Below are 20,772 nucleotides of genomic sequence, written 5' to 3' on the forward strand. Positions count from 1 at the left end.
GGTGCCTACCATTTCCTACTTTTTGTGTAAATGCTTGACAGAGCAAGTCAAGAGAAAACCCTCAACAGGAAAACCCTTTGCAGCTTTTCACCCCAGTTTCAGTTCCTTCTCAGTCCATTCACAAATAGAAAGGACTGGTCAGGTCAGAGGAGGCAACCCACAAACCACAGAGAACACAACAGCAAGGAGGCTAGCTGACATTCTGCACACAAAAGCTTTTGGCCTTGCCTGAACTAAAAACCACATTTGTTTCCTGTGTTCAGTTTGGGCACTGCGGCTTAGAAAGGAGATGTTCAACTTGGCGGATTTGCAACACAAAAACGACCCTGGGCTAAAGGAGTTAACTTGTCAGTGCCGAATACCAAGGCAGAGGCCAAGGAATACATCGATGATTGTATTGGCGCTACCTCGTGCTCCCACGAGGAGGTTGAACAGTTCATCCACTTTACTAACACCTTCCACCCCGACCTCAAATTTACCTGGACCGTCTCAGACTCCTCCCTCCCCTTCCTAGACCTCTCCATTTCTATCTCGGGCGATCGACTCAACACAGACATTTACTACAAACCGACCGACTCCCACAACTACCTAGATTACACCTCCTCCCACCCTGCCCCCTGTAAAAACGCCATCCCGTATTCCCAATTCCTTCGCCTCCGCCGCATCTGCTCCCAGGAGGACCAATTCCAATACCAATCAACCCAAATGGCCTCCTCCTTCAAAGACCGCAATTTCCCCTCCGACGTGGTCGACGATGCCCTCCACCGCATCTCCTCCACTTCCCGCATCTCTGCCCTTGAGCCCCACCCCTCCAATCGCCACCAGGACAGAACCCCACTGGTCCTCACCCTCCACCCCCCGGATACATCGTATCATCCTCCGTCATTTCCGCCACCTCCAAACAGACCCCACCACCAGGGATATATTTCCCTCCCCACACCTATCAGCGTTCTGGAGAGACCACTCCCTCCATGGACTCGTCAGGCCCACACCCCCCACCAACCCAACCTCCACTCCCGGCACCTTCCCCTGCAACCGCAAGAAGTGCAAAACTTGCGCACACGCCTCCCCCCTCACCTCCCTCCAAGGCCCCAATTGATCCTTCCACATCCATCGCAAGTTCACCTGCACCTCCACACACATCATTTACTGTATCCGCTGCACCTGATGTGGTCTCCCCTACATTGGGGAGACAGGCCGCCTACTTGCGGAACGTTTCAGGGAACACCTCTGGGACACCCACACCAACCAACCCAACCGCCCCGTGTCTGAACACTTTAACTCCCCCTCCCACTCCGCCAAGGACATGCAGGTCCTTGGCCTCCTCCATCGCCAGACCCTGGCCACATGACGCCTGGAAGAAGAGCGCCTCATCTTCCGCCTAGGAACCCTCCAACCACACGGGATGAATGTAGATTTCTCCAGCTTCCTCATTTCCCCTTCCCCCCACCTTATCTCAGTCCCAACCCCTGGATTCAGCACCGCCCTCTTGACCTGCAATCTTCTTCCCGACCTTCTCCACCCCCACCCCTTCTCCAGCCTATCACCCTCACCCTCACCTCCTCCCATCTATCCTACTCCCAGCACCCCTCCCCCAAATTCCCCCCCAACCCCTACCTTTTATCTCAGCCCGCTTGGCACACCAGCCTCATTCCTGAAGAAGGGCTTATGCCCGAAACGTCGATTCTCCTGCTCCTCGGATGCTGCCTGGCCTGCTGAGCTTTTCCAGCACTACATGTTTCAACTCAGCCGAGGAATTTAAAGTCAAATTCAAACAAGTTGACAGATTTGTTCAAATGCCTTCAACTAGGACTAAAGTACGAGGCCAGGTTGCATGTTTTTTGGTAGCAGTGGGTCATCAGCAAATTTAACACAAAGAAAGTGCTGGAGAAACTCACTAGCTCTGACAGCATCTATCGAAAGAGAAACAACTAACATTGCACGTCTGATGCAACTCTTCTTCAGGACTCATGCTGCACTTGAAACATAACTGTTTCTCTCCCCACAGATGCTGCCAGATCTGCTGACTTTCTCCAGCATTGTCTTTGTTCCAGATTTCCAGCAGATTTTGCTTTTATTCAAAATTTAAAATATAATTATAGTGACCAACCTCTACAGCCACACCTCTGGAAATATGTGGGACCCGAACTGAGGTCACCTTACCCAGAGGTAGGGATTCTAGCTCTGTGCCACAACAGCCCTACAAATTGCATAGTCTTGGCTTGTCTTCTCTTGAGTATTAATGACTATGGAGCCTGAGGTTTGATTGAAAGCTTCAAAACTGAATAGGACAAATGTTTGTTGGGCAGGGTTACTAAGGGTTAGAGAAGCACAGCAAGTAGATGGAGTTCAGTACAGATTTGCCACAATCTAATTTGAATTCTGGAACAGGCTCGATGGACCAAATGGTCTTCTCCTGTTTAGATTTGTGTGTTTAGGTTGTGGTTAACTGCCCTGCATTAGCCCTGAAGAAGGGTTACACCCGAAACGTCAACTTCTCCACCTCCTGATGCTGCCTGGCTTGCTGTGTTCTTTCAGCCTCCTGCTTGTACTCTTTATTAGCTAATAGCAGAAACAGGTACCAGTGACTGGATAGCATGTCTTAGGCTTATATTGCCCAGGAAGAATTTTTGGCTAGCCAATAGGAGGTCTTGCAAGATGTGCCACCTAAAACCTTATGTTGCCCACTTAAGCAGCCTACTAGGTTTGGAACATTCAGTCCTGGAGCGGTTGCGTTTAAAGTACTGACTGTTGTGGGATTGTATGGATGGCAGCAGCCCTCTAATAGCCCACTTCAATGACCATTCTTCACCTGTTATCCCACACGGTGTCCAACTGCTCAACTATGGCAGGCTTCATTTCCCAGCCTGGTCCTGTCACCAGGCAACCTACCAATGCCAGCCTAAACCACAATGATCTTTGTCAGGCTACCTTTTTCTGGTCGATGTATCTCAGTGTCAAGTGAGGCCATGCTATTCCCAACATATCATCAGAAGGGGCCTGTAATTACTTTTTAATACAGTTGTTAACACAAAGAAAACACATTTGCACTAATCACAGGCTGACAACTTGTCTGTTGCTACCTGCCATCTTTAGGTGAGCTGTCAATCTTTCTTCCAGGTATTTGCCACCTCGTGGTACAGAGCAACCCATTTACATTTATTCTTAATGATTGGGCTTCTACATTTGAGGGTTCACATGCCCAATGATCCTTATGACTTCATCAGATTGGGTGTAATTTAATGCAGCCTTCAGCATTAGCCCTTTCAGAACCATTGCTGTATAATGTGGAGCAAAGGAAAGCTTGTTTGGCTCTGCCCATCTCACCCCTCATTGACAGTTGTACAATGTGCAGTCATATACATCAGAAAGCCAGTTGGTAATGGGTAGAACTGGAGCCAATCTTTAAGCACTTTAATAACTATTGATTTATAGAGATACATATTGCCTGCTCTACCAATGAACGAGATCGTGACTGATTTTATACTTCAGTGGCATTTTCCTACGCTCTCCCTAAATCCCTTAATGTTTTTCATATGTAGAAATCTATCAATCTCAGTCACGATCATGGACTCAATGACTGACCCTCCACAACCTCTGGTCCTGATCTCAGTATCTCAGTCTGAAGTGGCTTACCCCTTCTTCTGAGATTGTGTCTCCTGGTTTTTACACTCCCTCCTGTGCCCTGGCTGTCCCTACAGTTTGCTGGGCATAAAAATGAGCTTGGAGAAAAGAACAATCAGGAAGCACCATCCTGTGGGTGAGGAGCAGGCCACGAGGCACTGCTGCAGACTGGGCAATCATTTGCAAAAATCCAACTTTGGCACAGACTTTCAAACTGACATCAAATCGACAAACTGCAAAATGATCTACCTTGCAGCCAGCCTGGAAAGTCGACTTCAACTCTCTGACCAGAATCAGGGCCGTTGCCATTCCACTGTCCTCACTAACTTACCCCAGAAACTGGAGTCAGTTAATCAGTGACAAAAGGCACACTTCTCTGTGTAATGTGCTCCCAGTTCCACAACAGAGCATGGTGTGTGCAGGCAGCTCATTCTCACCAAGTATGAAGTCCTCCTTGTTCAACTTTGGAAGGGCACATCAAGCCATCAACTTTCAACTTCTTGGAAAAGTTGGGTGAGAGGGCAAACTGTGAGGATGAGTCAGGAATGCTGCAGAGTGATTTGGACAAGTTGAGTAAGTGGACAGTTGAAGTATAATGTGGATAAATGTGTGGTTATCCACTTTAGAAGCAAAAACAGGAAGACAGATTATTACCTGAATGGGAACAGATTGGGAGAGGGGAAGATTCAATGAAACATAGATGTCCTTGTACACAAGTTTCTGAAAATAAACACTGCGGGTGCAGCAGGCGGTGAAGAAGGCAAACAGCATGTTGGCCTTCAAAGAGGATTTGAGTACAGGTACAGGAATGACTTGCTGCAATTGTACAGGGCCTTGGTGAGACCATACCAGAAATATTATGTGCAGTTTTGGTCTCACTATCTGAGGATGGACATCCTGGTGATGGAGGGAGTGCAAGAAAGGTTTACCAGACTGATTTTTGGGATAGCAGGACTGACACATGAGGAGCGACTAGATCAGTTAGCACTATATTCACTGGAATTTAGAATGAGGGGGATCGCATAGAAATTTATAAAATTATAAAATTTATAAATAACATTTATAAAACAGGACTAGACAGGGTAAGTGCAGGAAAGATGTTCCCAATGACTGGGGAGTCCAAAACTATGGATCATAGTCTAAGGATATGAGGTAGGCCATTTAGGACTGAGACGAGGAGAAATGTCTTCACCCAGAGAGTGGGGAGCCTGTGGAATTCTCTGCCACTGGAAGTAGTTGAGGCCAAAGCACTGAATGCTTTCAAGGAGGAGTTAGATATAGTTCTTAGTGCTGAAGACATCAAAGGGTATGGGGAGAAAGTAGAAACAGGAGAGTGAGTTGAATGATCATCATGGTCATATTGAATGGCAGAGCAGGCTCGAAGGGACAAATGACCTATTCCTGCTGCTGCTTTCTATGTTTCTGCTCCTGAAGTATTCCTTCTAAAATGGAGACCACTTGTGTGGACTTGTTGGGCCAAATGGCCTGTTTCCACACTATGGGGATTCTATAATTTTCAGCAGCTGTTTTTTCAAAGAAACACCTTCGTCTGCCACCTTTTTAATGAATATTACAAGAGCCACTGAACAACTGCATACAGTTTTCATTGCATTGAGTCCACACACACTTCATTTAGTCATAATTTGCAGGTTAAAAAAGAATCAAGGCTCACTCCCAACTAAAACTGTCTTTTTGTTGGCAGTGGTGGAAGGACCCAGCAGGACTCTCCCTCATCTCCACTGGAGATTTTGCCCCACCCTGTGGAGTTCAACACAAAACTCTACAAGTTGGGAAGAATTTGCACTCAGAATACTTTACCCTTTCATTTAAATTTTTACTCTGAGTTTAGGCTGGATTGCCATGCTCTTACCAACCATACCGTTCAGTGGGCATGTGCCCCCAAGTCTCTTCAGTTGTCACAGCAGCAAAGAGAGAGAGAAATAGAGAGTGCCCTCAGAAACAGTCTGGGCTTTACCAGACTGGAACGATTGCTGTCACCACTGGGGTGCCTGAAAGGCAGTGACAGTGCCATGGGATGCCATTTCTCATCACTGGCAATGCTCACTTTAATGAGCACAAAAGATGCCTCCTGAAAAACACTGATGGTAAATTGGAGAAGCAGGTAAAAATAATTACATCAATCCCAAGATCATTCTATTTGACAAACAGAGGAGAAAGAGTAGGTCATTGGGCCCTTCCAGATATCTCTGCCATTCAATGCGATCATGGCCACTTTTCAACCTCAGCTAAATATTCATGAAAGGTCTTTCAATTTGTTTCATGCCCAGAATTTGGTGAGTTGCAACATTTGACTTTCAAGGTCACCTCTCATCAACTCGAAGGAACACAAACCCTTTCTACTGCATTGGGTTAGTCAGTGAGAAATGCTAAAATCACCATCAGCCTTTTTGGATTTAAGGAAACCTGGGCAATCCTCAGATCTTCCAGTGTGAACCTCAAAGGACACAGTCAGTTGATCGCTCTGTGACAATGGCAGAGGTAGCAACCTTAGCACATGCATAGGAGGCCCCACCATTGGTCCTTTATTTGATTGCGAGTTGCCTTTGTGCATCATGCAATGCTAACACTACGATCAAAGCTAACACTGTCACATTTCTGTACTGCTGCACAGACAGGCACAGGGGTAAACAAAGATAAGTGGCATAGGCTGCAGATCTCGACGTGTGCCATTCTGAGGACAAGGTACCAGAGTGGCCATCTCCTCGAAAGCCCCCCGCCCAAATCACATACTATCTGTCACACCCTCAACATGATATCCACACCTCATTTTCTGAGCTCTCGCTGACACCTTGCTTTGTGACAGAGGCAAGTGGATAACCAAAGGAAGACTGGAACTTTAAGGATGGTCAAAGATTTGAAAGTTGCAACATTTCAAGAGATTTATTCAATTCGTGATCATTGTTGTTAGCAAACAGCATACCTCAGCAGTGCACAGCCATCACAAAAATGTCTCAAAGATGTTGTTCCCCTCTCCTCCAGTCCCATAGGATCATTTAAAGCACACAAAGTACTTACGGTTGGCAGAGCATGACAAGGTCCTGGTCAGTCGTACCAGGGTGAAGCCCACGGATGTAAAGGTTGGTTTTACTCAGTTGCTCTCCTCCAACGCTACTGCTGTTACTGCTGCTGTTGGTGCTGGGACTGGGCGGTGCCATCTGCTGGGCGGGTGGGGCATAGGGCTGCTGGGAAAAAAACAAAATCCAATTCCATTAACGGCTGGAAGTCAAAGTGAGAGAAAATCCTGCCTACTTTCGAGTTCAGGTGGCAAGCTCCCAGCCAGGAGTAGGGGCAGATAACACAGGCAGAGATAGCAATCTCGGTGAGATAAAGTTGGACACTGAGATTGGAGATGCCAGCTAACATTATACCTAGGATTTGGAACATTACACCTAGGATTAATGATTGACAATCATTAATGGTCTGCCAATTATATTGTTAAGGTCATTGTTAATTAAGCACCCAGAGCACTTATAAAGAGATAGACTGGGTGCAGTGGCAGTGTGGGGGAATTTAAAAAAAAGGCACTGGGGATCCTCTTAGGACACAGTGGCAGCGTCCCTACCCCTGGGCTTGGAGGCCCAGATTCAAATCTGACCTGCTTTAGAAGTGTGTAATAACATCTCTGTACAGGTTACTTAGAAAAATAGGTTACATTTTATTTTAAAAAGTGACTTCTGGGATACTGAAGTTGCAGGTCAGAGGTAGACATATGAAATACTGAATTCTATGAAAAAGCCAGCTCTCAAGAAAAGGATTTCCAGTCCAGTTTGATCCTTCCAACATTTATCATTGATTACATATTTCGCTGGCTTGCATCAAACATACAGCACAGAGACAGACCATTCAGCCTACCTGCCCCATACCAGTGCTTATGCTTCACTCAAGCCTTTCCCCCCCAAAATTCCCTCTCTGTTCCCAGCTCTTCATGCAGTTATCCAACTTCCCCTGAAAAGGATCTCTGTTTGCCTCCCATATTCTCACCACTCCCAGCTGAGTGAAAACGTATCTGCTGAACACACTACTGAATTTAGGAGTGATTATCTTACATTTCTAGCCTCAAGTTTTGGACTCTGTGTAAGTGGAAACATCTTCTCTACACTCAACTGACTAAACTCCTTCATAACCGTAAAGGCCTCCATGAGGTCCATTGAACTTTCATTAATGAAACTCAATTACGAGGTTACCTCTCCACTGGCTGTCTCAACTGATCAGTTTTGAAGCACAGCAATTGATCTGCCTCACGCAATACTGTTGACAGGTCTGAGGCTCAGCATTGGGGCATCCCTGAGGAAGAGCTATTTTACCACAAATCTGCCTGCTGACATCTCCCCACTGCTGATTAACAACTGTAAATGGTAATATCTTCAAATCAAATGATCAGAATCACAGAACTGTTAAAATGCATAAGGAAGTCATTCAGCCCATCATGTCTGCACTGGTTCTATCCCCACTGCCAATCTCGTGCCTTTACCCTGCACACCATTCTATCCAAATAACCATCCAATGCTGCCCTTGAATATCTCAACTGAACCTGCCTCCCCCACATTCCCAGGCAGTGCATTCCAGACCCTAACTACTCGCTGGGTGAAAATGTTTTTCCTCACATCACCCTTGCTTCATCACTTTAAATCCATGCCCCTTTCATTCTTGTTCAATTTACATGTGGGAACAGCTTCCCCCGATCTACTCTGTCCAGTGTCCCCTCATGATGTTGAAACCCTCCATCAGATTTCCCTCTCAGCCATCTTCTCTCCAAGCAGAACAGTCCCAATTTCTTCAATCAATCCTCATAACTGAAGTTTCTCATCCCTGGAACCATTTGTGTAAATTGCTTCTGCACTCTCTCCAATGAACGTTCACATCTTTCCTATAATGTGGCACTGACTACTGTTCATAATACTCCAGCTGAGGTCTAACAAGGATCTTGTACAGGTTCAACATCACCACCTTGCTCAAATATGTTCCTGGGATAGAGTTCACATTAATGTCTCCATCCCTCTTCAAATCACTCTTTCCTCTACTCCCATTGTGTTAGCTGTGGCTCAGTGGGTAAGTGTGCTTACATTGGAATTAAAAAGGCTGTGGGTTCAAGCCCCACTTTAGGATAAACATTTAGGCTATCACTCCCAGTGCAATCCTGAGGGAATGCTGCACTTCCAGAGATACTGTTTATTTCCTGATTTGAAACATTAAAACCAAGGCTCTGTCTAACTGTCAGGAAATAGGAGGAGGCCCCTCAAACCTGCTCCACCATTCAATAAGATCAAGGTCTCATTTTCACATCCTCTCTGCCCCATAACCCTCAATAGTTTCACTAAATAAAAATTTTTCTAACTCAGCCTCCACTGGTCTTTCGGAACAAGAATTCAACAGAGCACAATTTCAATATTTAAAAAGCATGAATAGGAAGGGTTTAGAGGGATATGGGCCAAATGCTGGCAAATGGGACAAGGTCAAGTTGGGATGCCTGGTCAGCATGGACAAATTGGACCGAAGGGTCTGTTTCCGTGCTGTATGATGATCCCAGCTCCCCACCCCTCTACTTATCTCTTAGTCCCCTGCCCCCTCCACATTTCTGATAAAGAGCTTATGGCCGAAACGTCGATTCAACCGGCTCCTCAGATGCTGCCTGACTGGCTGAGCTTTTCCAGCACCACATTTTTTGACTATTGATCATACTCCTCTCCATTTTAAATGGAAGGCCCCTTATTTTCAAACTGTGCAACCTCATTCTGGTCTCTCTCACAAGGAGAAAAGTCCTCTCAGCATTTGCCCTGTCAAGTCCCCTCAGGATCTTATTGTTTCAAGAATATGGCACTATTCAGAATCAAGGAGTTCTCCTAATCAATGCAGATTCCTCAACAAACACCAGTTGCAAAGGCAAAATTCTACAAATGCAGAAAACTTGAAATAAAAATGAGCAATACGCAACCAAGTCAGAGAGAATCTCCAGGAGAGAAACAGCCACAGGTCTTGACATGGCTGTCAAATCTCAGAGATTTTGTTAGATTAGGAAGCATATGTCTGTAATGTGCATCTCTGTAAATAAATGCTAATAAAAAAGTGTGTAAGGATTGGTCCAGTTGGATCCTTCACCACCTAGCTTTCTGGATTATAACACCATGCACTGAAACAAAGTCAGGATTTCAAGACTTTGATAATCCTCTCAACGCGAGTTCCTAATGTCATGCTCCTCTTATCATGTTGCCAGGGTTGGAGGATTTGAGCTATAGGGAGAGGCTGAACAGGCTGGGGCTGTTTTCCCTGGAGCGTCGGAGGCTGAGAGGTGACCTTATAGAGGTTTACAAAATTATAAGGGGCATAGATAGGATAAATAGACAAAGTATTTTCCCTGGGGTGGGTGAGTCCAGAACTAGAGGGCATAGGTTTAGGGTGAGAGGCAAAAGATATAAAAGGGACCTAAGGGGCAACTATTTTCACACAGAGGGTAGTATGTGTATGGAATGAGCTGCCAGAGGAAGTGTGGAGGCTGGTACAATTGCAACATTTAAAAGGCATTTGGATGGGTATATGAATAGGAAGGGTTTGGAGGGATATGGGCCGGGTGCTGGCAGGTGAGACTAGAATGGGTTTGGGATATCTGGTCGGCATGGACGGGTTGGACCAAAGGATCTGTTTCCGTGCTGTACATCTCTATGACTCTATGCTCATCTATTCTGTTCTTTCTTTTCATGGGTGGAAGTAAGGATCACATTAAGCTACTAGTTACTAAGTATCCTTAACCTTTCAAGCTGTACCTTTGCTTGGCATTTCCCACAGGGTCACCAATGGACGCATTCCTGCAAGTCTCAATACATGCTCTCCCACCTCCCAACTACCCCACCCACTCAAAAAGCCTTTCGTTTCATACCCATGCCCCCAGCATCAAAGACATGGTTACACCAGAGAGACCAAATTGTTCTGTCTTTCCATCCCAGGATTTGCTCGCAGCAATTTCCAGGACAATAATTTTCAATACCAGGAAACATCAGGGCAATCCTGGAGAGTTGATGACATGAGGTTGCCCCTAGTAATAGAGCTACAAATTTTTGAATATGAAGTAATACATGCATGGAATCATAAGATAAACTTACAACACAGGAGAAAGCCTTTGATTCGTCGTGTCCATGTCAGCTCATTGCAAAAGCAACTCAGATCTACTCCCCACCATTCCCCTCAGCCCTGCAAACGGTGTTCTTTTCAGATCGTAAACTGAATCCCTTTTGAAAGCCTCAATTGAATCTCGCTCCCCCACATTTTCAAGCAGTGCATTCCAGATCCTGACCACTTGCTGTCTAGGAGAATCGACGTTTCGGGCATGAGCCCTTCTTCAGGAATGAGCCATTCCTGAAGAAGGGCTCATGCCCGAAACGTCAATTCTCCTGCTCCTTGGATGCTGCCTGACCTGCTGCGCTTTTCCAGCAACACATTTTCAGTTCTGATCTCCAGCATCTGCAGTCCTCACTTTCTCCACTTGCTGTCTAAATAAGTTGTTCCTCATGTCATCATTTCTGTTTATTTTGCCTATCAACTTAAATCTGTGTCCCCTCATTCTCAATCCTTCCACTAACGAAGACACTTTCTCCTGATGCATTTTGTCTGATCCTTCAGGATACGGATCAACTCTCCCTCTCAAGCCATCCTTACAATCAGTTTCTGCAATCAGTCTCAATTCTGTCAATCTTTCCTTGTAACTGGTCTCTCATCCTTAGGAACATTCCTGTGTTTTGTTTTTGTTTGTAAAGCAATGTTTTACATCCACCATGAGCTCCAATAATGGCTCAATAGGTGAAAGGACACCCAATGTAAAATTAAGCCTTGCAGTTCAAGAGGCTTTGCATTTAATCAGTGATGATGACAGGATAAGTTGAAGAAAATCAGCTGGCTTTGAGTTTTGATTACACAAACATAGTGCTGGTGGTTTCATCTAGTGAAGACACTATTTTCTTCTGTCATGGTCAAATGGTCTGATCATACTTGTGACCAATGAGATGGCCTTGCTGAGATGGAAGAAATTGTTTGCATTTAAGCAGCACTCTTAGCTTCACCAAAGGTCCCAAGAGCATTATCAGTCAAAGGTTGATGCTGCGTCTCAACAAGAGACAAAGCCAAAATCAGAGGGTTTTCCTTGTGCTTATGAAACTACAGCCCAAAATCAGCAATACAAAAATGCCATGACCAATTTAGTCTGGATAGGCCCAACAACAGAATGGTGAGCATGTTGCTTCTGGGGCCTCGGAAGATCAGCTGCAGAAACTGGACTTTGAGAGTGTCAGTACAAAGACAGTGGCCCACCAGGTACATCAGAAAAACTGGGTGTACAACTCTGGTTTCCCAACAATGGAGAAATAGTGGCAACTGTTGCCTGATTTGAGGCTAGTCAGGCCCTCAGGCTTTATGCAAACTGCGGGGGATGTAAACTTCCAGAATGGGGCGATATCTCAAAATCAGTTGCCAAATTGTGACAACCAAATTTCTAACAGTGCCAGTGATATAACATGTCAAAGTGGCTTAAGGCATATTGAACTACGACTTCTATTTAGGTAAAGTGACTGTTGTTGTGTGGGCAAACACTTATCCTAACTCAAAATGCACTCCCCCTCCCCAAACAGTACTGAAGATGTGGAAAGACTGCCTTTCGGTGGGTGTAGGCTTGAGGGAGACATGTTGACCAGAATGCTGTGGGATCTTGCTCTGCACAAAATGGCTACCTGCTCTTCTTTCAACACTGCTAATGGGCGTTTCCCAACATCTCCTGGACCACAGGAGTAGGAGCTAAAGCCTCAGCCTGAAAAATGAAGCCAATCTCAGCAGGAAGTTGGTTGAGACAGTCAAATCCCATTTAAAAATAGACCCACTCAAACAGGAAATGCTCTCACGATGGATCTTGGCTGGATTAAACCTCGCAAAGGTGCAAAGGCAAGAGTATTAAACCCCAGTGCAGTATTCAATGACCCCCTTCTCCTCATCTGTGCTTTCCTGGCAATCTTAAGATCTATTTGTAATATTGGCAAACAATGTGCAGTTTAAAAGCACCATTATCATTTCTCAGGGACTGCTGCTGGACAATATTAGAATCATGTAAGGAGACATTAAGGCAGGTAACAAAAAGCTTGGTCAGAGATGTTCCGTTTTAACAAACATCTTAAGGAATGCAAGACTTGTGTTTATATAGTGCCTTTCACAATATCAGGATGGCCCCAAAACATTTTATAGACAATTTAGTACTTTTTGATGTGTTGTGACTGATGTGTTAGTTAATTAGGAAGCACGGCAGCCAACTTGTGCATGGCAAACTTCCACAAACGGGAAAATAATAGCGGCCAGACAATCTTTTTTTACAGTGATTGAGGAATAAATACTGTGCAAACGAGAGAGGCAGAGAAGGAATTCCAGAGAGTGAGGGTTGAGACAGCTGAAGGCACAGGCATAAATTAACAATGGGTTCATATGCCAATTCCGACTGTGACTTGAATAGACAGGCAGGAGGCTGGAAGAACCCAGCAAGCCAGGCAGCATTAGGAGGTAGGGAAGTCGACGTTTTGGGTGTAACCCTTCTTCAGGACTGGGCGTGGGTGTGGGGGGAGCTGCAGATAAAGGGGGTGTGGGGGGCAGGGTGGTGAAGTGGGGTTGGTGAAGACAGGTAGAGGGTACGACCTGGTTGGTCAATGGGAGGAATGAATCTGGTTTGTGGCAGGGAAGAGTGGAATGGAGGGGGAGGGGGTTGGAAAGGGAGGTTATTTAAAATTGGGGAACTCAATGTTGAGTCCTCCAGGCTGTAGGCTGTCCAGGTGGAAGGTGAGGTGCTGTTCCTCCAACTTGCAGTTTGGTTCATTTTGGCAATGGAGGAGGCCAAGGATGGTCTTGTCGGAAAGGGAGTGGAAAGGGGAATTAAAATGGGCGGTGACTGGGAAGTCCGGTCGGCCCCTGTGGGCCTGGTTTAGATGCTCAGTGAACCGTTCCCTAAGTTTACGTTTGGTCTCCCTGATGCAGAGAAGACCACATCGGGAACACCTGTTGCAGTAAACTAGGTTGGAAGAGAGGCAGGTGAACCTCTGTCTCACCTGCAAGGACTGTTTGGAGCCCTGGATGGAGGTGAGGGGGATGGTGTACCTGGGGGTTCGGGGGAGATGTTGGTGGGGAGAGTGGCGCAAACCAAGGATTGTGGAAGGGAATGGTCCTTGCGGAAGGCAGAGTGGGGTGGGGAAGGGAAGATGTTCTTGGCGGTGGGGTCTAGTTGGAGTTGGTAGCAGTGTTTAAGGATGATGCGTTGAATGCAGAGAATGGTGGGGTGGTAGGTGAGGACAAGGGGAGACTGCTTTTATTGCGTTTGGGAGGTGGGAAGTTCAGAGCAGTGGAACGGGGAATGGAGGTGGTGCAGTGATGGGCTGTCTGGATGACAGAGAGAGGAAAAGCATGTTGTTCAAAATAGGTGGACATCTGTGATGCTTGGGAGTGGAATGTCTCCTCGTCCGAGCAGATGAGGAGGAGGCGGAGTAATTGGGAGAATGGGATAGAGATCTTGCAGGATACGGGGTGGGAGGATGTGCAGTCCAGATAGTTATGGGAGTCTATGAGTTTGTAGTAAACGTCTGTCTGGAGACTGTCACCGGAGATGGAAATGGAGAGGTCAAGAAAGGAGAGGAGGGTGTCTGAGATGGACCAAGTGAATTTGAGGGCGTGGTGGATGTTGTGGGTGAAGTCGATGAACTGCTCTAGTTCAGCCGGGGTGCAAGTCGCTGCACCGATGCAGTCATTGATGTAATGACGGAACAGTTGGGGCACAGTGCCTGTATAGGTACTGAAGAGGGACTGTTTGACATATCTGACAAAGAGGCAGGCATAGCTGGGGCCCATCTGGATTTGAACGAAATGGGAGGAGTTGAAGGAAATGCCGTTCAGGGTGAGAACCAGTCGGCAAGGCTGAGGAGGGTATTGGTGGAGGGGGACTAGATGGGTCTGTTGGAGAGGAACAACATGCTTTTCCTCCCTCTGTCATCCAGACAGCCCTCCACTGCACCACCTCCATTCCCCATTCCACTGCTCTAACCACCCCCCCCCAACGCAATAAAGACAGAGTCCCCTTGTCCTCACCTACAACCCCACCAGTCTCCGCTTCCAACACATCATCCCTGAACACTTCCACCAACTCCAACTAGACCCCACCACCAAGAATATTTTCCTCTCCTCACCCCCATCTGCCTTCTGCAAGGATCGTTCCCTTAGACAATCCTTGGTTTGCGCCACTCTCCACACCAACACCCCCCAAACCCTTTGGTACCTTTCCTGCAACTGGAAACAATGCAAAACCTGCTGGTACACCACCCCCCTCGACTCCATACGGGCCCCAAACAGTCCTTGCAGGTGACACAGAGGTTCACCTGCCTCTCTTCCAACCTAGTTTACTGCATCAGGTGCTCCCCAATGTAGAGAAGACCACATCGGGGAGACCAAACGTAAACTTAGGGAACGGTTCACTGAGCATCTAAACCAGGCCCACAGGGGCCGACCGGACCTTCCAGTCACCACCCATTTTAATTCTCCTCCCCACTCCCTTTCCGACATGACCATCCTTGGCCTCCTCCATTGCCACAACAAACCAAACCACAAATTGGAGGAACAACACCTCATCTTCCGCCTGGGCAGCCTACAGCCTGGAGGACTCAACATTGAGTTCCTCAATTTCAAATAACCTCCCTCCCCATCCCCCGACTCCGTTCCCAGCTCCTCCCCCTCCGTTCCACTCCTCCCTGCCACAAACCGGACTCATTCCTCCCATTGATCAACCAGGTCGTACCCTCTAACTGTCTTCACCTATCCCCACTTCACCACCCTGCCCCCGCCACCCCCTTTATCTGCAGCTGCCCCTACACCCACCCTGAGTCCTGAAAAAGGGTTACACCTGAAACGTCAACTTCTCTACCTGCTGATGAAGGGCTTTTGCCTGAAACATCGACTCTCCTGCTCCTCGGATGCTGCCTGACCTACTGCGCTTTTCCAGTACCACACTCTCGCCTCTAATTCCAGCATTTGCGGTCCTCACTTTCGCCTACCTCCTGATGTTGCCTGGCTTGCTGTGTTCTTCCACCCTCCTGCCTGTCTACTTTGGTTCCAGCATCTGCAGTTTTTTTGTCTCTAACCAAGCGTGTGACTTGAATAGAGCCGATAACACCTTCGCCAAGATAATGAACAGAGGAACATCACAAGAATGCATCACGCAATTATCTTAAATGGTAAACTTCAGCAGAATCTATTTCTTCAAGAACTGCTAGGATTGGATGGAATCCCTGCAGAAGTGATGAAAGGACTTGGACACAAAGGCACATCAGAAGTGATTAAGAGTTGCATGCCAGATAGAATGGCCAAAAGACATTTTGAGGACCCCAATATTCCGTCTCATTGAACAAGAAGAAAACATGACAAAAGTAAAAAGACGTAATCTCATGAATTTAATCTCACCTGCATCTTTCTGTGGTAGCTTCAGAACTGAAACCGGTCTCTGTCTGTCATTAAGACGAAGGTGAGGAAACTCCACACCTGGGGTTGCTGCAGTTGATCATTGTCCAGAGAAGCCCCTGTCCTCAACAGCCCTCCCCTATTGCCACTAGGCAGTGCAAGTGGCAAATGAGCATCTGAACAGGTTCACCCCACAGTCAAATAGCCTGGGCATACCTGCACTGGACCTGCACAGCTGTCAAGTACGAGGACACTTGAGCTACACAGCAAGAAACGTACAGAAATATCTTTGCAATTGAGGAAACTGAATGGCAAGAATCAGCAAAGGAAGTGATAGTTGATTGGCCTCTCAAAGTCACCTAAAGCTTCAAGGTGTGTTTATGTTCCAGCACAGACCAAGCAAAGTGATTCGAGCACAAAAACATGTTGATCTATTTCATATATCCTTGAAGATGAGCAACAATTAGACCAGAACACACAGATTGCAAAAACACCTGAAATGGATAATACATACTCATCAAACAACATGGTCACAGTGACACTGGACCATGAGGCAGTCACCACAGTAACACTATACCCTGAGACAGGCATCAGAGTGATGCAGTACTGTGAGACAGGCGGAATGACACTGTAATCTGAGACAGTCACTACAGTGACAGTGTACCCTGAGGCAACCATCACAATGACACTGTACAAAAACAGAAGTTGCCGGAAAAGCTCTACAAGTTGGGCAGCACCTGTGAAAAGAAATCAAAGTTAATGTTTCGGGTGCAGTGACCGTTCATCTGAACTGATGGTAGCTCAGAAAATGTTGGTTTATATGCAGAAGATATGGTGGAGGAGGGGGCAAGGAGTAAATGATAGATAGGGAAAGAGCCCAAAGAGAGAGAACAGCTGGACAGACAAAGGAGTGGATAACGATCTGGCTGAGAGGGTGAATAGTTGTTAATGGAAACTGTTAGTGGCTAACAATGGATTGTATGTAATAGCAGACTGTGTGATAGCGAGGCCTGGTGTGTGTGGTATGAGGACTTGGTCATGGGGGGAGTTCAGGCCCTAAAGTTGTTGAACACAGTATTGAATCCGGAGGTTTGCAGGGTCCCCAAGCAGACAATGAGGTGTTGGTTTCCCAGCTTGCGCTGAGCTTCGCTGGAATACTGCTGCAAACCTGGGACAGGAGATGTTGACCAGGGAATAGGGTGGTATGTTAAAGTAACAGGCAACTGGAGGCTCAGGGTCTTTTTGCAGGCAGAACGTAGATGTTCTGCGAAATGGTCACACAGTCGTCGTTTCATTCCCCAACGCAGAGAAGACCACATTGTGATCAGTAATAGACCAGATTGTGGAAAATGCAGATAAAGTGCTGCTTCACCTGAAACGTGTGTTTGGGCCCTTGGATACGGAGGAGGGAGGAGGTAAATGGGCAAGTGTTGCACCTTGAGCGATTGCAGGGGAAGGTGCCGTGGGATTGTGGAGGGATGTTGGGAGTGAAGAAAGAGTAGACCAGGATGCCCCAGAGTGAACGGTCCCTGTGAAAGGTGGACATGGAAGGGAGGGGACTATGTGTCTGGTGGTAGCATCTTGCTGGCATCTGGCAGAAATGGCTGCTCATGATCCTCTGGATGCAGATGCTGGTGGGATGGTAAGTAAGGACAAGGAGGAAGGAAGAGGGGGAGTGAGAGCCGAAGTACAGACATGGATCGGACCCGGTTGAGGGCCTTGTCGACAATGGTGCTGGAGAATCCTCGGTTGAGGAATAAGGTGGACATTTCAGAGCTCCCTTGTCGAAGTTGGCGTCATCAGAACAGATGCGATGGAGATAAGGAATTGGGAGGATGGAATGGATTCTTTACAGGAAACAGGGTGCGAGGATGTACAGTCCAAGTAGCTGGGGGAGTCACCACAATGCCCTGAGACAGGCATCAACGTGACGCTGTACCCTGAGACAGCCACGGAGTGGATTTGTAATTCTTTGTTTCAAATTCCCTGGTGAAGGTTTCAGCAGAATTGCGCTCACCCAAGGAGTGAACCTTGGGGGCCTCTGGCTCCCTCCCATGTGTTAGCTGTGAGCTTCAGAATGCAGCTGGAGTAAGTTGCTTCCTGCTGATGTACAGACACACTGGAATGCAGTGCGCTGAAAGGGAGTGAAGCTACCATCCTGGCTCCACAGGTAGAAAGTGTCAGAGAACAAGCAATTTCTGCACTGCACAGTGAAGGCTAAAAATAGCAATCACAATGAAGCAGAGGGTAAGGCATCACTGAGGGTGCAGTAACTAAATATTTAGGTGCGTTAGGTGTGTAAACAATGAGTATGTAGCTAGGCTAAGTGCAGCAGTTAGTGAAGCAGATAAGATCAATACATCCAAGGGGTTTTGGGAAGCAGTATACCATACTATACCACATAACTCCCACTGTTCAGATCCTGGACCACATAACTATCCCTGTATTGACATTGCTCCACATAAACCCGGTGGTACTAACACAGTACCATGTAACTTCTGATGTTCTGATACTGTACCATGTAACCCCACTGTAGTAATGCTGTCGCACCTAATTCCCACTGTAGCAACACTACCACATAATTTCCTCTGTACTGACACAGCACCACATAACCTTCATAGTACTAACACAGTACCACATAATGGCCACTGTACTGACACTGTCTGACATAATTCCCACAGTCCGAGACTATACCATCTAACTCACACTGTAGTGATAATGTGCACCATCCAACTCCTGATGAATACCATGTCACTCATGCTGTGATGATACTGTACCATAAATCCCAATGTACTGAAATGGTACCACATAACTTATACTGTAGAAACACTGCACCATGTCAGTCCTCCTATAGTAGCCTATACAAAGGAACTCTCACGACAGTGACAGTATATCAAGCAACACCTACAGTAACACTGGACTATGCAACCCTCACCACAAAGGGCAACTTTAAGTCACTGGAAACTCTGGCTCCTTTGATCGAAAGCTAACATCAGAGTTAGGTGATCATGGGTTCAAGTCCCACTCTGAGACTGTAACACAAGAACCCAGGATCCCACCTCCCCATGCTGCACTGACGGAGCAGAGCACTGTCAAAAGGCACCTTCTGTCAGGTAAGACATTAAATGGCGACCTCACTTACTTCTCGGGTGGATGTGAAACATCTCACCGCGCTATTCTGAAGAGGTACAGTGTAGTTCTCTTGTATGCTCCAGCCAATATTTGTCTTTGAATCAACATCGCAAAAAACAGATAATCTGGTCATTATCACATCGTAATTTGCAGGAGCTTGCTGTGCAAAGATTGGCTGCCACAATTCCTACATTACATCAGTAGCTGCACTTCACAAGTACTTCAGTGGCTGTGAAGTATTTTGTGCTGCTGTAAGGGGCTACATAAATGCAAGTTCTTTCTTTGTACTCTGCCTGTTAGTGACACCGTAACAATAGGTGGGAGGTTTCCTGCACTGGATATTGTTACCAAGATCAGGAAACTGTTCGAAGAGAACGTGTGTACAATCTGGTATGAACGAGAGGAAAACCTTTCCCAGATGCCACTGATGGCACCCAAATGGCCTGGCAACATCTCCCTCGCATTGTTGGTGTGTGCAATTCTGCAAGTGCTCAGCATTGTCCTGCAGATGTGCTTTCGGGAGATTAAATGTAGCAAAGACACTTTTCATTCCCACTTTTGCTTTTGTGGCAAAGTGACTTTGAAAGGTGCACCTTTCACCACGGCATTTGCATAAACTGAACTGAATCGCTTCTATCCCATAAACAGCTGATTCAGGGACTGCTGCCTGAATGAGAAACATCATTTATCATAGCACAAATCACTGAGGAAAACATGTTCAAACACAAATACAGACTGTGTCAGCAAAGAGCTGTCATTAGATATTGTATGTAGCTGAAATAATATACCATGAAGCACATTATATAATGGCAAAATGTATAAATGTATTATCTGCATTTTACACATCTTCTGTTTTTAATAGAAGTGGCTGATTTGTACATTGTCTGCCATTTATGCAATATAATATGCAATTATAGTTCATTGAGCACAGTTTTAATTAACCTTCTTGGTGGTATTTTCTAATTGTCTCCCTACTTTTCTCATTGCGGAATGCTGTCTCTCTCGCTATATTTTCCCCTTGCTACTTTTGTCGATTCTCTCTGCAGCTTGTTGTTATTTTTTTCATGTAATGTGGGCCAGCATTCACTGCCCATGCTTGTTCAGCCATTTCAGAGCGCGGTGGAGAGTCAGCCACATTGCCTTGGGTCAGGAGTCACATGTATGCCAGACCAGGTAAAGACAGATTTCCTTCCTTAAAGGAAATTTGTGAACCAGAAGGGTTTTTACAACAATAGTTGTCATGGTCATGTTCATTTTATATTCCAGATTTATGAATTGAATTTAAATTCCACCACTTGCCATGATGGGATTTGAACCCAGGTCCCCACCCCAGCCTCAGGGTTTCCTTGACCAATGACATGACCATGACACTATCATCTTCCCTGATTCTGCTAAGTCCTTGTTTCTCTATGTGCATCACCTTGCTTCTTCTTAAAACTCAGATGGTGATTGTTCACAGTAATTGTAGTTAATTAAATTAAATGAACTGTAAAAGAAAGCTAGTATGCAGGTACAGCAGGTAATAAGGAGGGAAAATGG

At 46.3% G+C, this 20,772-nt stretch overlaps 1 protein-coding gene across 7 annotated transcripts in view; it reads right to left on the bottom strand.

Annotated features, from left to right (window-relative positions):
• LOC122543290 (RNA-binding motif, single-stranded-interacting protein 2-like) overlaps positions 1-20,772 on the bottom strand; it is a 261,569-nt gene that overhangs the window by 129,188 nt on the left and 111,609 nt on the right. For 4 of the 7 annotated variants that reach the window (XM_043681795.2, XM_043681792.2, XM_043681794.2 and 1 more), the window contains exon 2: positions 6,661-6,827. In XM_043681795.2, the coding sequence (XP_043537730.1) occupies positions 6,661-6,827 (167 nt within the window). Of the gene's footprint in view, positions 1-6,660; positions 6,828-16,104; positions 16,126-20,772 lie in introns of those variants that run through there. The other 3 variants (XM_043681793.2, XM_087985530.1, XM_087985531.1) reach the window with 2 other exon arrangements.

This window comes from Chiloscyllium plagiosum, unplaced genomic scaffold, assembly GCF_037043375.1.
Source record: "Chiloscyllium plagiosum isolate Xiang-an unplaced genomic scaffold, Cpla_swu_hap1 HiC_scaffold_53X, whole genome shotgun sequence".
In the NCBI taxonomy this organism is placed as follows: Eukaryota; Metazoa; Chordata; class Chondrichthyes; order Orectolobiformes; family Hemiscylliidae; genus Chiloscyllium; species Chiloscyllium plagiosum.